Raw genomic sequence first — 19,594 nt, 5'->3', positions numbered from 1 at the left:
GATTAATATTTCTCCAGTTATTTAAATATCTTTTTTGCATGAAGAGTGTTTTGTGATTAGGTTCACATATAAGGGGTCAAAGACACTTTATCAAATGCAATTTTATTGCATTATGGTCAGGAAAAGATGCATTTAATATTTTTGCTCTTCTGAATTTGTTTATGAGATTTTTATGCCCTAATACCTGGTTAATTTTTGTATGGGTGCCATGCACAGTTGAAAAATAGGTATACTACTTTCTTTTCCCTTCAATATTCTCCAGAGCTCCACCATATCTAGCTTTTCTAAAATTCTATTTATCTCCTTAACTTCTCTATTTTTTTATGGTTAGATTTATCTGGGTGTGAGGGGGTAAATTGAGGCCTCCCACTAGTATAGTTTTACTGCTCATTTCCTTCTGTAACTCATTTAATTCTCCTTTAAAAAACTGGTTGCTATCAGTATTGATATTAATTTATGGTCTGTGGTATCTTTAAGCAAAATGTAGCTTCCCTGATTATCTTTTAATTAGGTTTATTTTTCCTTTTGCTTTGTCTGAGATCATAATTTATACCGCTACCTTTTTTTTTACTTCAGATGAAGCATAATAGATTCTACTTCAGCCCCTTATTTTAACTCTGTGTGTACCTTTCTATTTCAAGTGTGTTTCATGTAAACATGTTATTGGCTTCTGGCTTCTAATCCATTCTATTATTCTTTTCCATTTTATAGGTGAGTGCATCCCATTTACATTCACAAATATAAGTGCTAGCTGTGTATTCTCCTCCATCCTGTTATTTTATATTTAGCCTTCTCTTTTTTTATCCTGTCCCCTCCTCAAGAGCCTGTTTTGCTTCTGACCACTGCTTCCCTAACTCTACCCTCTTTCTTAACCCCCATCCTTCCTCTGAGCCCCTTTCCCTCCTACCTCCTTACTGGGTAAAAGGAAATTCTCTACCCAACTGTGTGTACATTTATTCTTCCCTCTTTGAACCAGTTCAGATGAGAGTGAAGTTCAAGTATTGCCTGCTCCCATCCTCCATTCTCCCCTCCGTGGTGTAAACTCTTCTTTGTGCTCCTCATTTATGTAAGATAGTTTCCCCATTCTTCTTCCTTCCCCCTTCTCCCAGTTCATCCCTCTTTCTCCCCCTTCCATTATTCATTTGAGATCACCCGGACATAATAAACTCATGCCCATGCACTCTAAGAAAACTCTAACTGCCCTAGTGATGATAAAGTTCTTAGTTTCTACATGTATCCTCTTCCCATATAGGAATATAAACAGTTTAACCTTGGTTAGTCCCTTATGATTTTTCACTCATGTTTACCTTTTTATGATTCTCTTGAGTCTTGTGTTTGAACGTCAAAATTTCTACTCAGTTCTGGTCTTTTCATAAGGAATGTTTTAAAGTCTTCTGTTTCATTAAATATCCATTTTTCCCCAGTAGGATTATACTTGAATTTACTGGGTAGGTTATTCTATGCCTTGTGGAATATCATATTTCCAAGCCCTCACTTCTTTAGAGTGGTATCCACTAAATCTTGTGTGATCCTAACTGAAGCTCATAGGTATTTGGATTATTTCTTTCTGGCTGCTTTCAATTTTTTCTCCTTTACCTGGGAGTTCTGGATTTGGGCCATAATATTCCTGGAGTTTTCATTTTGGAATTTCTTTCAGGAAGTGATCAGATTCTTTCAATATCTGCTTTGCCTTGTGGTTCTAAGATATCTGGGCCATTTTCCTTTATAATTTCTGGAAATATAATGTCCAAGTTCTGTTTTTGTTCATGAAATTCAGGTAGCCCAATAATTTTAAAGTTATCTCTCCTCAATCTATTTTCCAGATTTTTCCAGTTATTTTTCTATGATATATTTCATATGTTCTTTTTTCATCCCTTTGACTTTGTTTTACTGTTTCTTGATGTCTTGTGAGTCATTAATTTCCATTTAACTGATTCTAATTTTTAAGAAATTATTTTCTTTAGTTAGATTTTGTACTTTTTTAAAAAATCATTTGGCCAATTCTTATTTTTAAAAAGTTATTTCCTTCAATATTTTTGTGCCTCTTTTACCAAGCTGTTAATTCTCTTTCCACACTTTTCTTGAATTTTCCTAATTTCTTTTTCCAATGTTCCCTCTACTTTTCTCATTTAATTTTTTAAAAAATTGCTATTTTTAAAAACTCATTTTCTTTAGCTTTTCTAAGAATTCTTGTTGGATGTGTGTCCCATCTGCATTTTTCTTTCAGGCTTTACTTATAGATGTTTTCAAGTATTGTCTTCTTTTGAGTTCTTGACTTGAGCTTCCCTGTAACTATAGAAGCTTTTTGTGGTCAGGTACTTTTTGTTGTTGTTTGTTCATGATTCCAGCCTATTTCTTGACTTTGAACTTCTTGTTAGAGTTGGGTTCTGCTCACTCATGAGGAAATGTCTGGCTGAGTTTCTGTCCTTTATGTCCTCCAGTTACTTTCACAGCCCAGTCTGGGTGCCTTTTAGTGCTTCAGTATGGTTTGATCCGGGAAGTGGTCAGTTCTCTACCCTCCTGGTCTGCTCCTTATACAGCCAAAGCCTTTGCTCCTTTTGTGACCATGACCTCTCCTCTCCAGCTCGAAACTGTGTCCCAGAACTGAGTAATTGGTAACAGAGCTGCCAGATGACACCCATCCCTGCTTCCAGTGATAGTACAGGGATCTGCTTTCTGCCCAGGTGTTCGGTCCCCTTACCAGCACTGGGGGCTGGGTTGCTCCCTACTGCTGCTGCCATCACCAAAGCCCAATGATGCTTTAGCTTCTGTGCTGTGCTCCTAGCTGTCCCCCATCCCAGTGTTTACAGACCTGTCTTTCTGTCTTCCTAAGCTGCCCTTAGTCCTAGAAAGATAATTTATGGTGACTTTTTCTTGGTTACCCCACTAAGAATTAGGTCTTGTGCATTTTCTAGGTTGTTGTAGAAGAGGGAGCTGAGGCAAAGTTCCTACCCCTTACTCTACCATTTTGACTTCACCCTTGAGAAAAGTACTTTATAAATGGAAAAATTGGAGTTGTCGTTCCTGATTTCTACCCTCTGTGCTCTTTTCCCTCCTTGGGGATACTGACTTGCCCTAGGGCTCTCTCCATCTTCCCTTTCCTTCCATCAGAACTCATCATATCTGCTCTCAGAGACTTTATTCACACTAAAGCATCAATGATTGAGAACAGCATAGAGGGGAATCCTTTTCAAGACTCTCTGCTTTTGCACAAAGATTAGGTCTTCAGTTAGAGGTTGAGTTAAAATGATAGGATTTCAGGTCAACCAGTTGGTGGAAAGGATTTGAATGATTACTGGCACCTTCCTGGGGCTTCTGAAATTGCACCCTATAAAAACAGTCCCCTTTTAGATCGAGGAGGGAGCGGGGAGAGAGGAACACATAATGAATGAAGTTTGAAGGTATTTCAAGTTTTCTGACCTAGGTGGGTGGATGTGGGATATCTGGGATGGCCCCATGTACTAAAAGTCCCAGGATTCAAGAAAGAACCTATCTTTTGAAGCCAGGACTTTCATCTCTAACTCATAGAATATTAATGGAATGCCAGTTGGTCAATAATCATTCATTAAATATTTTCTATGTGTAAGGCACTGTGATAAGAACTGGAGCTACAAAGAGAGGAAAAATAAACATAAAACTCCACAATCCTTGCCCTCATGGCATCTGCATTCTAACAGGGGATTCAAAACATAAATATCCAGTTATATACAAGATATATTCAGAATATATGAAGGTAACCTGAAAAGAGAAGGTCTTAACAGTGGACAGAAAGAGAGGGGTGAAGAGAGGCCTGGGAAATGATCTCTTGAAGAATTTAGGACTGGAGCCAAGTCTTCAGGGAAGCCAGAGGCAGATATGAAGTAGAAGAACATTCCAGGGCATGGGGGAGAGCCAGGGAAAAGGCAAGAAGAGAAGAGATGAATTGTCCAGTTTGAGAAACTGTAAGTAGGATAGTAGTTGAATTAGAAAGTTCATAGAGGGGCAGGTAGGTAGCACAGTGGATAGTGCACTGGCTCTGGATTCAAGAGGACCTGAGCTTCAAATCTGGCCTCAGCCACATAATACTTACTAGCTGTGTGACCCTAGGCAAGTCACTTAACCCCATTGCCTGGCCAAAAAAATAAATAAATAAAATTTAAAAAATAAAATAAAAGGAAGTTAATGGAGGGGAATAAAAAGAAGATTGCAAAGGTAGACAGTTGCCAGAGTATGATGAGCCTTAAATAGAAGCTTTTTTATTTTATCCTAATGGTATTAAGGAACCACTGGAGCTCCTGGAGGGTAGTTAAAAGTGTGGCAGATTCAGATCTATGCTTTAGAAAAATCCCCTTGGCAGCTGAGTGGAGGATGGCTTGGAGTAGGGAGAGGTTTGAGGCAGGTAGACTACCTAGAAGGCTATTGCAATAATCCAAAGGAGAGATGATGAGAGTCCTGTGGCAGCATAATAATAGTTAACATGCATCAGTGAGTTAACATTTGTAAAGCCCTTTGCAAACTTTAAAGTGCCATATGAATACTAGCTTTTATTTTTACTATTATCATTATTATTAAATGGAGAGGAAGGGATGTGCATGTGATAGATATTGTGAAGGTAGAAATGATAAAAGAAATAATAGAACTTGGGCATCACTAAGTTCAACTCACTCATTTTAACAGAGGAAGAAACTGAGGCCCAGAGCTAGCCAGTGACTTACTCAAGCTAGCTGGTGAGAAACCCAACAGGGACCGCAACCCAAGTGTCCTAGTCCCCGGGACTGGGCTCTCTTTGCTACACTGTGCTTCTGGCTTCTTGACTTTGAGTGCATGTTCCCCAGTTTAGCACCAAGTTGCTGATTCATCCCGGGAGCAAGGGAATCTGGAACAGAAGTTCCCAAGCAATAAGAAGGGATGGGGAAATAGAGGCAAGAGGTTGTGGTCCCAAATGGGAAAGCACTGGGTTTGGGATTAGAAGAATGGGTTGTTTCCCAGCTTTGTCTCTTACTAGAAGCATGATGTTGGCCAATACCACTAACTTCTATGAGTCTCAGTTTTCTCATCTGCAAAATGGGAATAGGGTTTCCTGCGCTGACTTTGCCAATTATTGGGAGGAAATAAAGACACAATAGAAATATGGGTTGCTGTTATAGTTTTTGTGCCTCTAAGGGACCTCTATTCCAATCCTTCTCAGCCCAGACCAGAGGGATCCCATGGTGTGAGTCTGGGACTATGAGAGGATGACATTGTTGCTCTTGTTGGTGCTTGGACTACTGGGTGGTCCAGGACCCAATATAAGGGCAAGAATCTGTCTTGGGCTGAAGCACCTCGATCAACATTTACTAAGCACTAAGCACGTGCCGGGTACTGTGCTAAATGCTGGGGATACAAAAAGAGGCAAAAGACAGTTCCTGGCCTCAGGGAGCTTGTAGTCTAATGCTCCTTTCTTCTCCACCTATCCCCTCCTCCCAGGAGCACTCTCCTAAGCCACCTAAAATGGGCTGACAAAACTCCCCAGGATCCAACTAGGTAGTTCTTGGGGGAAGGCCGGGGGATTGTCCTTCCCCACCTCAATTTCTGGTATTCATTCTCTACGTCTCTTATTCTAGTCCTGACAAATCTGGGTTCTAAGATTCCTTCCAGCTCTGACATTCTGTGTTTGTGAGATCATGGATCTAGAGCTTGAAAGTACCTTATGAGTCATATCATCCAACCCTTTCATTTTAGAAGTGAGGGAGCCGAGGCCCAGAAAAGCTAAGTGATTTTGCCAACATCACACATTCAGTAAATGGCAAAAACCAGGATTTGAACTCAGGTCCTCTGACCCCAAATTCAATGCCTGTTCCACTGTATCACACTGCCTCTTCAAAGATCTCTTCCAGTTCTGATCTAATCTAATCTAATCTTTTTGGTCATCCAATCTTCTCTCTCTAATCTCCTTGAGAACCTACCCAGAGCCCAGGAATATGTCCACAGCAAAATATAACATGTGATTTTGTTGAAAAAGGCCAGTGTCACACAGACTTCAACTGCAAGCATTCCATGAAGTGCTGCCATTACAGCTGTGGGAAGAAGTGCTTGGACCCAAAGGCAGGTAAAGAAAGGCCCTGAACAGGGCTTGTTCTGGCTTTTCTACTCATAGATTATTGTTGTTCACCCTTTGTTCTAGAAGACAACCAGTGATATCAGGGGGGTGATGTCTTGACTTGCAAACACACTGGATTTGAGTGAGGAAGGGCTGTGCAAAGTTATCGGCCTCTCAATGCAAGGCTTGGATACTTTGCAGTCAGCTGGTGCCAGAAAGACTGAGGGTGCTGAGCTAGTGAGTTCCAGGGCTAAGACAAATGTTCTTTTCAGACTCTGTATCCTGAACAGTCAGCAAACCTTCCAGCCATACTGCTCAGCAGTGATGTCAGGATTGTGCGCCTTCAATGAGACGGTGGATATGAAAGTATTTTCTTAAGTACTTTATCTGATAACTTAAGCAGTTATCAGAATCATTATTGTTATTATGATTATTCATTTTTCTATTCATCTCTGAAAACTGAACAGATTCTCTTTTACCATGTTGTCTGTTAATTGTCACCTGCATCTACAAAATGTGGGTATTTAACTAGATGACCTGTAAGGTCCTTTTGGATGGTCCAAATAGCCCCTTCTGTTCGCTGAGTATTTTCAGCTTCATTGCAAGGGTCTTCTTTTATTCCATCCAATCTCCATGAGATGCCTGTAAGAGGGAGAAAAAGATGAGTATAAACCTATAGGCTAATACCAACCCTCAGTTTGTATGGAGGCCTGGAGAGGGAAAGGGATTTACTTGAGACCACAGGAGTAGGGAGTGGCAGAGCCCAAGTCCTAGATTCTCCAGCCCTAGTACCACAGCCCAGGCTGGGACTGGGCAGCCATGGCAAGAACACAGAAACAAGGAATCTGCTCCCATTTGTTCTCCCTCATTTTCCATCCTCCACCCAGATGTATGCACCCTGTCACCCGAAGTGGGCGACTGTGATGACTTTCACTTACGCTGGTTCTACAGCATGGAGGCACGTACCTGTGAACATTTCTTCTATAGTGGATGCAATGGGAATGTCAACAATTTTCCCAACAAGAAAATCTGCGAGCAGACCTGTGGTGGGACAGGTGAGATGCCAAGCGTGATAGACTCAGGGCTGAAGGACTGGGCATGGTGATAAAAGGAGGAGCCTTCCTGCATCTTTCAAGACACCATAGAGAGCACTTAGTTCAGGGGTTCTTAGCCTTTTTTACATGACAGTCTACCTTGGCAGTCTGGAGAACAGGAACACCTTAGGCTAATGTTGCTGTCACACTTTAATTCATTACTTAAGGAAGTGCTAAATTTCAGCTACAAGTTACTAAAATGAAGATGTAATTTTTTTGCCACCCAAGTTCACAGACCACCTGAAATCTGTTTGATGCCTAGCTACATCTAATCTGATTCATTTGTGGAAGGGAAAAACTGAGGCCCAGAGAGAAGAAAATTATTTGACTGAGGTCATACAGTTTGTAAGTGGCAGAGGTTGGTTTAGAACCCTGGACTTTCTGTGCTACTTTAACTTCTGGCAAGGGATCTTCCTCAGACCCTGGGTCCCTTTGGGCCATCCCTCCTGCCTGAGAAGGTTTGCTACAGTTCCATTTTAGTCTTTTCCTTCCCTCCAGTAGAAGATGCAAAGCCAGGAATGAGGATTGAACTGGCAATACAGGATTGAGAGAGATCAGAAACCAGACTGGGGCAGGGGGCAGCTAGGTGGCACAGTGGATAGAGCACCAGCCCTGAAGTCAGGAGGACCTGCGTTCAAATCTGGCCTCAGACCAAACACAACACTTACTAGCTGTGTGATCCTGGGCAAGTCATTTAATCCCAATTGCCTAAAAAAAAAGAAAGAAAGAAAGAAACCAGACTGGGCCAGTATATGGGAAGGGGAAGGAAAGACTGATTTAGTTAGCTGACTGTATTGAGAGCCAGGCCACGGTCATAATGGGAAGCAGAGTACCAAGGACATGGAAGATACAGATTTCTGTAATCACATCTAATAATGCCTATGGTCTTAGAAAAAGAATAGAGGAGTGATCAGTGAATTAAAGGAAGAAAGGTGTCCTGGAGAAGGTTTGGGGCCATGCTTTGAAGGAAGAGGGGGATATCATTCTGGTGAAATAAATTTTGGTGGGAAGCAGGGGTGGCTGCATCTAATGGGAAGTGCCTGTGTCTTCTCTTCCAGTCAGGAAAGGATTTTGTCCACCTTTCCCCTTCAAAGGCATTAGCAACTGTTCTGCGCCCTGTCGTAAAGACCCAGAGTGCCCTAAGACATACAAATGCTGTGATTCTAGCTGTGGCTTGGTGTGTACCCCACCCTGGAAAGGTGAGATCTGGATGTAGGATGTGTTCCTCAAAGCTGGCTAGACACATGACCAGAATTAGAGATTTGGGACATCTAGTCTGTCCCTGAGCAAAGATTCCCAGCTATGAAAGTTGGTCATAAACAGTGTCTCATCTTAGAACCAAAGGGAAACAATTAGTCTCATTTTGCTGATGAGGACACTGGGACTCGGGATCTCTGACTTTTAGAGATTGTCTCAATTTGTTTTAAAGGGTCACCAGGGCACTAGCCAAACTTTTGGAGCCAATGACTGGCCACCTTCTAATTCCTCCAGGCTTAATCAAAGGTTAATTGATGCTGCTACAAGGAGTGTGACCCCTGGCAGCAAAGAAGAAAGCCAGCCGTGGATTTAAGAAAGAATTAGTCTTGGCAGTCAGAAATTGAGTTGCATAGAGGGGCAGGACCATAGAGACATTCTTAACAGAGACACATACCCAGTGAGGACATAAGAAGAGGCAGGATATCAGGATCCTGCAACATCAGAAGCCAGAGTCACCTTGACGTATGTATTTCCTAAGTGTGTACTTCTTTGCTAGCACATATATGCTCACTCTTCCAACTGATACTGTGTGTATTTGTGGGAGTATGCCCTAGCTTTATAAGGTTGATGTTTTGTAGCTATTATTCCTATGATGCCATTACAGTAAATATCTTTTTTTAGGTAATTATGTCAACTGGTTGACTATTAAAGGTGAAAGCCTGAGCACTGGTTAAGACCACTGAGAGCTGAGTTCTAGGCCTAAGTCATGGAGTCGTCTGTTTTCTTGTGTTGCTCTACAGTTAAGCCCTGGGACTGCCCACCTCAGCCATCCTTTTGCAAGGCAATTCAGAAACCCTTGTGTCAGAGTGATGGAGACTGTGAAAATAATGAAAAGTGCTGTTCTAATTGTGGTTTGAAATGCATTAAAAGTTAGTAATGGATGAGGTTGGGGAAGGTGGGAGGAAGGGGAGGTGAGTGCCCTTGGGAATAATGTCAAGTTCCCCTCCTGACTGTGGGCTTTCAGGTTGGGAGTGAAGGAAAGGGCTTGGGGATGGCAAATGGATCCCAGTTCAGAAGAAAGAAAGAGGGCAAATTTTCTATTTAGTAAGTTCAGAGAACATTGCCACCAGCATCAGTAATGAAAGCTAGGCTGGGCTAGGAAAACTTTGCCTTCATCAACCATATCCTCCACTACTGGGGAGGGAAATAAGCCAATCCCAAGGCCTTCACAGAAGCTCCTGGATTTTGAGATTTTACTGAGAGCCCCATTGCTCTATAGCTCCTGGATCTCAGGATGTGGGGCAGGGATTCTTCATCTATTTTGTGTTATGGACCCCTTGACTATCTTGTCCATTCTAGTGAAGCTGATGGATCTCATCTTTGAATGTTTTTAACTGCATGAAATAGAATATATAAGATTACAAAGGAATCTAATTATATTGAAATGCAGTGGTCAAAATATATTTTTTTAATTCATGGACCCCGGGTTAAGAACCACTCATACAGAGCTTAATCTGACCTTGGAGATCATCACCATATTTTACAAGTAGGGAATGGGCAGTTAGGTGGTGCAGTGGATAGATCTCCAGCTTTGGAGTCAGGAGGACCTGAGTTCAAATCTGACCTCAGACACTTGACACTTACTAGCTGTGTAACCATGGGCAAGTCACTTAACCCCAATTGCCTAAGCAAAAACAACAACAACAAGTAGGGAAACTGAGGCCCAGAGAGTTTAAGTAATTTTCCTGAGGTCACATGGGAAGTACATAGTAACGATAATGATGTTGTCTATCACTTCCATAATGCTTTCAGATTTGCCAAAGCTTTACATATGTTATCTCATTTGATTTAGACCCGAGGAAATAATACAAGTCCTTCTAATCTAACTGTCATGATGGCTTTCAACTATTGCCCTGTATTGGCTGGATTTTGACTGAAAAAGAGTCAAATGAGAAAAGAACTTCAATCATGAAAAGAAGGAATCCTTTCCAATTCCTGGGAAGGACTGAGTTGAAGAACACCACCATCATCTTTCATGCCACCAAATTCTTTTTCAGGCTATCTCCCAATGCTTTCCTCCATATATTATGGGACACTCTGTCCTCCAGAATTCCCTGCCACTTCCTTCAATGTCTTCCATTGTCCCCTTAATTGAAATGTTTTCCCTCTTCTTCTTTGTCTGTTAAGATCCTATTTGTCCTTTAACTTGCAACTCAGATGCTCTCTCCTCCATGAAGCCTTCCCTGCTCCCCTTAGTAAGTAGTGCCTTTCCCTGGCACCTCACTTTGTTTGCTCTCCGCAGCATATTCATCATGTAATATTAGATGACAAGCAGCATGGCATCATGAACAGAAACCTGAGCTTGGTGACAGCAAGACATGAGCTGGAGTCCTGCCTTTGGTACATACTGGCTCTGGAAACCTGGGCAGGTCTCAGTGCTCTAGGCCAGTGGTGCCAAATTCAAATAGAAATGGGGGCCATTAAGCCATACATAAGGATCCCTGCAAGCCAAATATTGACTTAAAAAATCACAAAGAAACATTATCTATGTTTTATTGTATTTCTACTTATTTTGTTAAATTAAATTTTTTAATTAATTCAGAGGAAGCCCATCAATTAAGGAACAGCTGAACAAGTTGTGGTATACACTGAGATGAAATACTACTGTTCTATAAGAAGTGGTAAGCAGGATGGTTTCAGAAAAACCTAGGAAGACTGATATGAACTGATGCAAAGTGAAGTGAGCAGAACCCAAAGAACATTGTACACCATAACAGCAACATTGTAAAGATGATCAAATGTGAAAGACTTAGCTACCCTGATCAAGACAGTGATTCAAGATGATTCCAAAGGTCCCATAATGAAAAAAAATGCTATCCCCTTCTAGAGAGAGAACTGATGAACTCTGAGTGGCAGATTAAAGCATGCTTTTTTTTTTCATTTTCTTTGTTCCTTGCTTTTATTGGGGTTTTTGGACTACATAGCTAATATGAAAATATGTTTTGTGTGATTTCCAATGTACTTAACTTTTCAATAAGTAAGGGAAGGGCAAGAGAATTTGGAAGTTAAATTATTTTAATGAATAGTAAGAAATAAATTAATGAATTTAAAGAAAATTTCCAACTAGATTTTAATCTGGTTCAGGCTGCACTTGGAAGAGTTGTCACTGCTTATTTAAGTCCTCTGTTCTAAGCAATTCTCTCAGATTACAAATTGCAGAGAAGTTGCTGATTTGCATCGGTAAAGTGAATTTCCTTACCCAGGAGCTCCCTAAACAATTGAAATCATAGATCTGGTCTCTGTCCCTATGCCTGATATTAGATATCGTTGCTTTCTCATCTCCCTGGGGACAAGAAGTGTATAACACCTAGGAAATAATTGAGAGGGATGAGGGAGAGACAAGAAAGAAATGAGCATCAGTCTTTGAGTAGACAGAGAGGAAGATGGTAAGAACAACTCTTATTTATTTAGTTCTTTGAGTTTTCGCAGACCTCTTAGTAAGATAGTATGAGAATTTTTCTCTATAGTTTATCAGTCAATAAGTTGCAGAGTTAGAAAAAACCTTGGAGATCATTATCTCTAATGATCCTCAACTCACTTTACTGATGAGGAAACTGAGGCCCAGAAGTTTTAAATGATTTGTCCAAGGTCACACAGGTAATAAGTGTCAGAGGTAGTATGACTCCAAACCAGCCCTCTGAGAATTCATGAGCTGTGGGAAACCATATCAGTCCTCTCATCAAATGACTCAGCATGACAAGTAAGCAAGTGTCTAAGTATAGGAGTCAAAGAAAGGAACAAAACCTTTGGAGCTTAAGAAAAAGACATGTTTTACACACTATAAATTACTACTTTTCCATTGAAAGTATGGCTACATTCACAGTAGCCCTTTGCTGTTAGGATCTTTCAATTAATAGATACTGGAAACACAACTAGGGCAGCTAGGTGGCATCACAGTGCATGGAGCACTGGGCTTGGAATCAGGAAGATTCATCTTTCTGAGTTCAAATCTGGCCTCAGCCACTCACTAGCTGTATGATCCTGGGCAAGTCACTTACTTCTGTTTGCCTCACTTTCCTGATCTGTAAAATGAGCTAGAGGAGGAAGCAGCAAACCACGCCAGTATCTCTGCCAAGAAGACTCCCAAGTAGGGTCATGAACAGTTAGACACAACTGGAATGACTGAACCACAGAAACAGGGCAGGGGGAGGGAGACCTGAAAATTTTGTTGTTAAAAAGATTGAGACCCATGAACTCATCCAACCTTCACATTTTATAGATGAGAATACTGAAGAAGTGAATTGTCCAAGATGATACTAGTGCTGAGAATCAAAGCTACAATCCACACTGGGGTCTCCTGACTTCAAGACCCATGTGTTTTCCACTAAATGTGAGGTAACTAAGTCTAAGAGGTGAAACAGCTGGAGAGGTATGCCTCATACCTCAGAGATATTGCAGGTTCAATTCCACACAACTGCAATAAAGCAGATATACAATGATCCGAGAGTCACATGAATGTTTGTGTTTCCCTGTGCATATAAAAGTTATGTTTACACTGTGTTGTAGTCTCAATAGTATTATGTCTAAAAAAAAAACCCAATGTATATACCTTTATACCATTATTATTAAGCAGGTAGACAAGGAAGGAAAGGATAATTAAGGGAGGGAATTTTCTTTCATACTGAGGAGATTGTGAATTTTACAGAAAGGTTCTATTTATCCCTTCATTCCCCATCTTACAACACACACATACACACACACACACACACACACACACACACACACACACACACACACACACTATCTTAACAGGGAACAAAATTTCAACCCAAACAACCTTAGAGATCTTCTTGTCCAGAGGCTCCCCACCCATAGACCCATAATCTGTAGACCCTGGGGGGAAGAGGGGGAACCCATAAGGTTACTTGGAATTATTTGAGGTAGGATCATACACTCAGAGGATATAAATGAATATCTACTTGTGGAATGAGAAGGTCAGGAGGGTACAAGAATCTGCTAGAATCGTAGGGTTGGTTGTTAAATTTTCAGCGTGAACATTATCTATCTCCCAAGTCAGCAGATGCTACAAATCTCAGCTTAATTTCTTGTTTTGTTGATTGTCTAGACCTAAAGTGAGGGTTAAAATGTTAATAATGAAGATTCAACTTTAAAAGGTATCAGTATTTTTTTCTAGAGAATCAGTCATTAAAATCAGCACCCTCATGGCATGCTTACCCTCCCAGGGCTTGTGACGCAATTTTTGTGACACACATGAGGTCTTGGTGTCCTTGACATTTGCTACCCAGCCTTGCCCGTCCCAAGAAAGTTGGAGGGTGTCCAGTTTCCAGTTCCCAAAGCCCCCACACTGGCCCCAGTCAGCTTGATTCCAGCAGATGCATCATGACTGAGAAAGCTACAGCTATCTGCCACCCACAACAGCTGGCTCCTAGCCCTTAAAACCACAATCCCTCTCATCCTTCCTTTCCTTTTTTCCTCTAGTTCCTGCTGTTGTTCATGCTCTGAGAATTAAGTCCCAGGAGGCCCTGATCTTCAAGGGTACCATCAAGAACCAGAGGGGCAGGGAGGGGATAAACCTTCATTAAGCACCTACTATGTGCCAGGTACTGTGCTAAGTGCTTTTTCACAAGTATTATCTCATTTGATCCTCACAGCAACCCTGAGAAGTAGTTGCTATTATTATTCTTTTACAGTTGAGGAAACTGAGACAAATAGCAGTAAAGTGACTTGCCCAGGGTCACACAGTCAGTAAGTATCTGAGACCAGATTTGAACTTAGGTCTTCCTGATTCCAAGCCCTGTTCTATCCACTGCACTATCAGTTGCTTGAATAGAGTATTGAAGGGAAGTTTTGTTATCCCCCAGGAAAAGAGGGGACTCTAGACTAGGCAGTGACTCACTCCATGGAAAAGACACAGATAGGGAGGGGAGAGCTTCTTTCTAGATCCTTTTAGCCTTCTCAGTGATATTTCATTATTTCACCTCATCTTATTTTTTTAAAAGCTAATTTTTTTTTAAATTTAAGAAATCCTAACTCAGGTGTGGTGACACATGCCTGTAATCCCTGCTCCTGGGGACACAGAGGTTATTGGATTACTTGAGCTCAAAGCTAAAGTCAATCAGGTGTCTTCACTAAATCTGACACCTGGCTAGGGAGGGATTCCCTACAGCAAGACAGATGAGCACCTTCTCTGCACCTAAAGGTTCAGGCAGTGACTGGCCTGGGATGACACATTTACTATGTGTCAAGATGACAGACTGGAACTCAGGACTTCATGGTTCTGAGGCCAGTTCAATACCTCCTTTGCTAATCAACCTAGTGTTCATTCATTCATTCATTCACTCAAAAGATTCTACCTTGTTCAGAACATCATGCAAGGTTCTAAGGTAGGGACAAAGTTGGAATAAGACTCAGCGTCTGGCTTCATGGAGTTTCCAACTTAATAGTCAACAAGAATATGTTAAGCACTTACTATTTGCAGAGGAGGAGAGGAGATACAAATACAGGTAACTTCAATGTACAGTATTATGAAAATGTACCAAATAGATATGCATAAAGCACAACATGAAGTTTGACAGGACAAGTCCACGTAATAGGAGGGCAATCAGGGAATGCTTACTAGAAGAGGTGATATTTGGGATGAGTTCTAAAGGAGAGGTACTGAGAGAAAGGATTATTTCTCTCCTGCATTTAAGAACTAATTATTGAATTAGGACCAAGGTCTTTCCCCTTTTTCTACTTCCTCATCCAGAAATCAACCAGTGTGAGAAATCTTCCTCAAAGACTTACCCAGGCTAAAGATCTAATCAAAGACAGCAGAGGAAATGTGAAATTTAGGCTAATGGGTGGACTCCTGCTAGTGCTGTTAACTCAGACAGGTCTGGGAAGATGTGGATTCTCCCTTTGTCAGACAGGTGATATGGAGAAGGCTCATGGTCCTCTTTGAGAGTGAAGGACAAACAACAACAATGGAAATAGTGAAGTCTCTTTGACCAAGATCTGGGGGCTCAGTGTCACATACCTCAAGACCCTCATACATCCCATCTCATTGGAATATTCATTCTCTCATGAATTGTTAACCAATCAGAGTTGTTTGCCACCCTCAGGAACACCCACTCTTCCAAGGGCATAGAAAGAGTGAGCCCACTGCCATGAAGGGTCTTTGGCATTCAACAGTGCCACTGACCTCTTTTATGAATAACATGCTGCCACCATTGAAATGATTAAATTGCCAAGAAACTATGTCTCTTGAACTTTTTAAATATTACAGTAGGAAGTATCAGGAAAAGGGGAAGGGGGAGCTGTTTGCAGCAAAGAGGAAAGGATGAGCAGAAGCAGGGAGGTGGGAAAGAACAGTGTCTGTTGGCTCCCCATGAGGCTGGGGAGGAAGGGGTCCAAGAGGTGCCCTAGACTCCTGCTCCTGGTCTGACCCAGGTTAGTGCAGCCCCTTGGATGCCTAGCCATGTACTGGGGAGAACATTAAGGACTGCCAAATCCAACCCTTCAGAAAGACTGGGGTAGGTGGGGCTCTGATGTGCAGACACAGCCCACAGATAGTGAGACATGGGTAAACAGCCTAGAGATTGGCTGGGGAATCAGGCCCCGAGGCAGGCCAGACTAAGAAGAAGCCAAGCAGGCAGGCAGCCAGGCCAGCAAGGTGGGAGGGACTGTGGGAGAGAAGAGCCCTCAGCACCATGGGCTCTGCAGGCCACCTCCTGATGCTGCTGCTGCTGCTCATCCTGAGTCAGGACCACAACAAGCTGCTGGCTTTACTCCGCATGAAATATGGCTGTAGGTGATGGGGGTGAGGCAGGGGAGGACTGTGGGAAGGGAGATACCCCACAACCCCCAACTCAGTTGAAGCTCAGAATATTTCCCCAAAGAGTTTCCTTCAGAAGCAAGCATAGGAGGGAGAGGGAAGGGGGCTGTGGGGAAGGGGAAGAATGGGGGATGACAGAGTGAGTCATGCTGTGGTCTCCCCTAGGGAGGTGCCCCCGAATCAGAGTGAAGTGTCTTTTCAGAGAGAATAATGATTGCTTCAGTGACAGAGATTGCAAGGCTCAAGAGAAATGCTGCCTGTTCAGCTGTGGAATGAAATGTGTAGACCCCACTGAAGGTATGCCACTGTCTTTCCTTCCTTCCTTCCTTCCTTCCTACCTTTTTTTCTTTCCTTCCTTCCTTCCTTCCTTCCACCAGCCACATGACATGCATTTAGTAAGCACCCACTAGGCCCAGAGAGCTGTGATGGGCACTGGGAGTGAGAGGAAGTTTAGATAAGTGCCTGTCCTCATGGAGCTTACAGTCTACCATCTACTGGGGAAAACAGAAACACAGGCCCATAATAAACATTGCTGTGAATTCAGGAAATGCAAAATGCAATCTAAGAACCAAGGGAGAAGATGGTTCCAGGACCAGAGAAGGCTTCATAGAAGAGGTGGCATTTGAGTTGACTTTGCCAAGACAGGTAGGCATTCCAAAGGAGAAGAGGGAAACAGAGTCTGTTTTAGGCAGTGTTCCCTGCTCTCCCCCCTGCCCCAGGATGCCTGCTTCTGTTCATGGTCCCAGCTGACAGCCCCAGACCTCAATGCACCCATCTCCAGCATTCAGGAGCACCAGTTTCATTATTTGGTCCAGGGACTCCTGGTCTCTGTGCTCTAAGCTGAGGGAGTAGATATGGTGGGAAGGGGCTCACATCCTGGCTCCAACTCTTTCACTGTGTGATCCTGGGCCATAGCCTAGCAATGGGATCTTAGGGTCACAGACATTGACCCCAAGGGCACACAGCTGGACCTGGGAGCCAGGTCTCTTCTTCCAGATAAGACTGTCAACGTTGGTGATGTATGGTGATGGGGAGAGGGAGGCCAATGTTACCTTCAAACTCTTTCCTTGGTCCACAAACTCTCTAATCTCTTTTCAGACCCATGTGACAGTATCATCAAGACTAAACATTGTCAGCACACTTTGACCAGATGGTACTACAGCATTAAAGAAAATGAATGCTACCCCTTTGAGTATAACCTATGTGCTGATAACAAAAACAGCTTCCAGTCTCATGATGTTTGCAAGAGGACCTGCTTGGCATTTGGTGAGAACAAGGAATTTGAGAGGCAGTAGGGTGGTGTCATGGAAAGAGCTCTAGACTTTGAGTTAAGACACCAGGGTTTTAATTGGGCTCTGACCCCAATTAGCTTCTGGCCAATGTGTGGACTCCTTGCCCAAAGGGGCTCATACACATAGGATGTCACAGACTTAGGAACATGGCTTTTCCTTTGACCAGCTGGTTCTGTCTCAAGGCCAGTGTGGACCCCCAGCTTGGACTGGCTGCCAGGCTTAGCTTTGCAAAGGCCTCCAGAGATGGGGCCAATTTTCAGATAAGCCCTTTCTGTCTTGTCTTTTTTCAGCATACCTGTGTACTTCTTAAAAGGACCACTGAGTGTGATCACATTAAGACACTAGTGTTAGCATGCTAACATTTCAGGATCTGATAATAGCCACTGTGGAGGACCAGATGTCTCCCAGGGAACAATCTCTTCCTTTGTAGTCAAGTCTAATCTCGATCAGAATGAGATGAATGCATTGAAAAGCAAGGCTTGTGAGCTGTCTCCTAGGACTGGAGCTCATACCCTTCTGTGGGTGTGTGTATGTGCAAAATCCAATCTGCTTCCTGGAGGAGTGTCACTTGAGCTGGTCCTTGAAGGAGAAGAAGGATGTCAGCAGCTAGAGATAGGACAGAGGCAGGGAGTCTGGGAGTCCATTCCAGGAAAGAGGGACAGTATCAGTCCATTAACACTTATAACATGCCTACCATGTGCCAGGACTTATGCTAAGTGCTGGGGATGAAAAAAGGCAAAAGGTAAGTTCTTTGCCTGCCCTCAAGGAGCTCACAGTCTAATGAGGGAGACCCCATATAAACATGCTACATACAGGATGAATTAGAAAGTCAACATAGGGGATCACTAGGATTAAGGGGGCTGGAGACAGGCTGCCTGTAACAGGTGGGGTTTTATCTGAGATTGGAAGGACACCAGGGAACCCAGGAGGGAGAGGTGAGGAGGGAGGGCATTCCAGACATGGGGGGACATTGAGGGAAAATGTCCAGAGTTGGGAGATGGATGGTCTTGTGTGAGGAACAGCCAAGAGGCCAATGTCACTGGAGCAAAGAGTCCATGGGGGGTGTAAGATGTGAGAAGACTGGAAAGAGGGTGCTAGGGGCTAGGTTATGAAGGGCTTTGAATGCTGAACAAAGGATTTTATATTCAATCCTGGAGGTTATAGGGAGCCCCAGGAGATTATTGAATCCCAGGATGGGAGGTATGAGAGGTGACATGATCTGCAAAGTGTTAGCAAGGCACAAAGAGTAGGAAATCAGAATGAATAGAAGGCATGTGGAGATGTCCATGGTGCCTGGGACACTGAGTCCCTGATCTAGAGGAGGGTGAGATAAGGCTGCACATCTTGCCTGTGGAGGAAGGGGAGGAGGAGGTCTGGGGCCAAGGGGAGGGAGGTCTTGGAGATGAGGAGTCTACCTTCTTCTTTCTTTTCTAGGACATGGAGTGCCAATACATCTTTTTGAGCTGGAAGGTGAACCATTTACTGTGCTAGTCTAGGCAAATACGTCCCTCAGAAGAGCTTCAGTCTTGGTCCTGCTTCCTTCCAAGCCGCTGACTAGTGCCCCTGAATCTGTGCCTGAGAAGGCTGGCTTTTTCTGGGCTTCAGGGGCCCTCCTACTCCATACCTCTGATCTGAATAAAACCAGTTCAGCTGCCTTATTGACTTGCAATTGATTTATGGGAATCCAGAATAATTTTAGACCTCAGAAATCACCACATCATACCTTTTATATCCTCTGGAAATAGGAACTGTGTGGGTGCTCCATGGATTCTTCAGCACAAGAGTGAGTGCCCATGACTGAATAATGTCCAATTCCCACAGCTGAGCAGCTGAGCAAGGTGTTGTTCATCAGGGGAAAACCCAAGGCCCTGACACTCAGTACCATGAGGCCCCGAGTTCCACCCTCTTCCTGCCTGACCTGAGTTTGGACCCTAGGAGCTGCTACTTACCCCAAACAGTTTCTGGTTGGGATGCAGGAACCAAGAGAGGAGGGGCTGCCCTGGCTCCAAGAAGGATGGGACTGTGAACAGCAAGAGAATAAGAAAGAGTGACACAGGAAGGGGAAACAGCTGGCACAGTAGAGATCTAGGTCCTAACTTGGGTTCTGTCACTTTCT

The 19,594-nt window shown here is 43.0% G+C and overlaps 2 protein-coding genes across 2 annotated transcripts; both read left to right on the top strand.

The window, feature by feature from the left end:
- Positions 1-5,642: 5,642 nt before the first annotated feature.
- On the top strand, positions 5,643-9,743 carry LOC110192523 (WAP four-disulfide core domain protein 8-like). Its single transcript, XM_078149120.1, has 5 exons — positions 5,643-5,661; positions 5,918-6,067; positions 6,946-7,113; positions 8,211-8,351; positions 9,709-9,743. Exons 1-5 carry the CDS (start codon positions 5,643-5,645, stop codon positions 9,741-9,743), a joined length of 513 nt encoding a protein of 170 aa, XP_078005246.1.
- Positions 9,744-15,984: 6,241 nt separating this feature from the next.
- On the top strand, positions 15,985-19,136 carry LOC110192384 (eppin-like). The gene is made up of 4 exons (XM_020963500.1): positions 15,985-16,158; positions 16,352-16,483; positions 17,285-17,452; positions 18,913-19,136. The coding sequence occupies exons 1-4, from the start codon at positions 16,062-16,064 to the stop codon at positions 18,972-18,974; spliced, it is 459 nt and encodes a 152-aa protein (XP_020819159.1). The 5' UTR covers positions 15,985-16,061; the 3' UTR covers positions 18,975-19,136.
- Positions 19,137-19,594: the final 458 nt, after the last annotated feature.

The sequence above is a fragment of the Phascolarctos cinereus genome, unplaced genomic scaffold, assembly GCF_003287225.1.
Source record: "Phascolarctos cinereus isolate Bilbo 61053 unplaced genomic scaffold, phaCin_HiC Scaffold_2;HRSCAF=192, whole genome shotgun sequence".
NCBI lineage: Eukaryota > Metazoa > Chordata > Mammalia > Diprotodontia > Phascolarctidae > Phascolarctos > Phascolarctos cinereus.
This window is presented reverse-complemented; position numbering and strand designations above follow the sequence as displayed.

Coding starts and splice junctions, on each gene's coding strand:
- LOC110192523 (XM_078149120.1), top strand. Junction 6,068..6,945: donor GTGCTTGGACCCAAAGGCAG/GTAAAGAAAGGC, acceptor TCCTCCACCCAG/ATGTATGCACCCTGTCACCC. Junction 7,114..8,210: donor GCAGACCTGTGGTGGGACAG/GTGAGATGCCAA, acceptor CTTCTCTTCCAG/TCAGGAAAGGATTTTGTCCA.
- LOC110192384 (XM_020963500.1), top strand. CDS start 16,062: ATGGGCTCTGCAGGCCACCTCCTGATGCTGCTGCTGCTGCTCATCCTG. Junction 16,484..17,284: donor ATGTGTAGACCCCACTGAAG/GTATGCCACTGT, acceptor ATCTCTTTTCAG/ACCCATGTGACAGTATCATC. Junction 17,453..18,912: donor GAGGACCTGCTTGGCATTTG/GTGAGAACAAGG, acceptor TTTCTTTTCTAG/GACATGGAGTGCCAATACAT.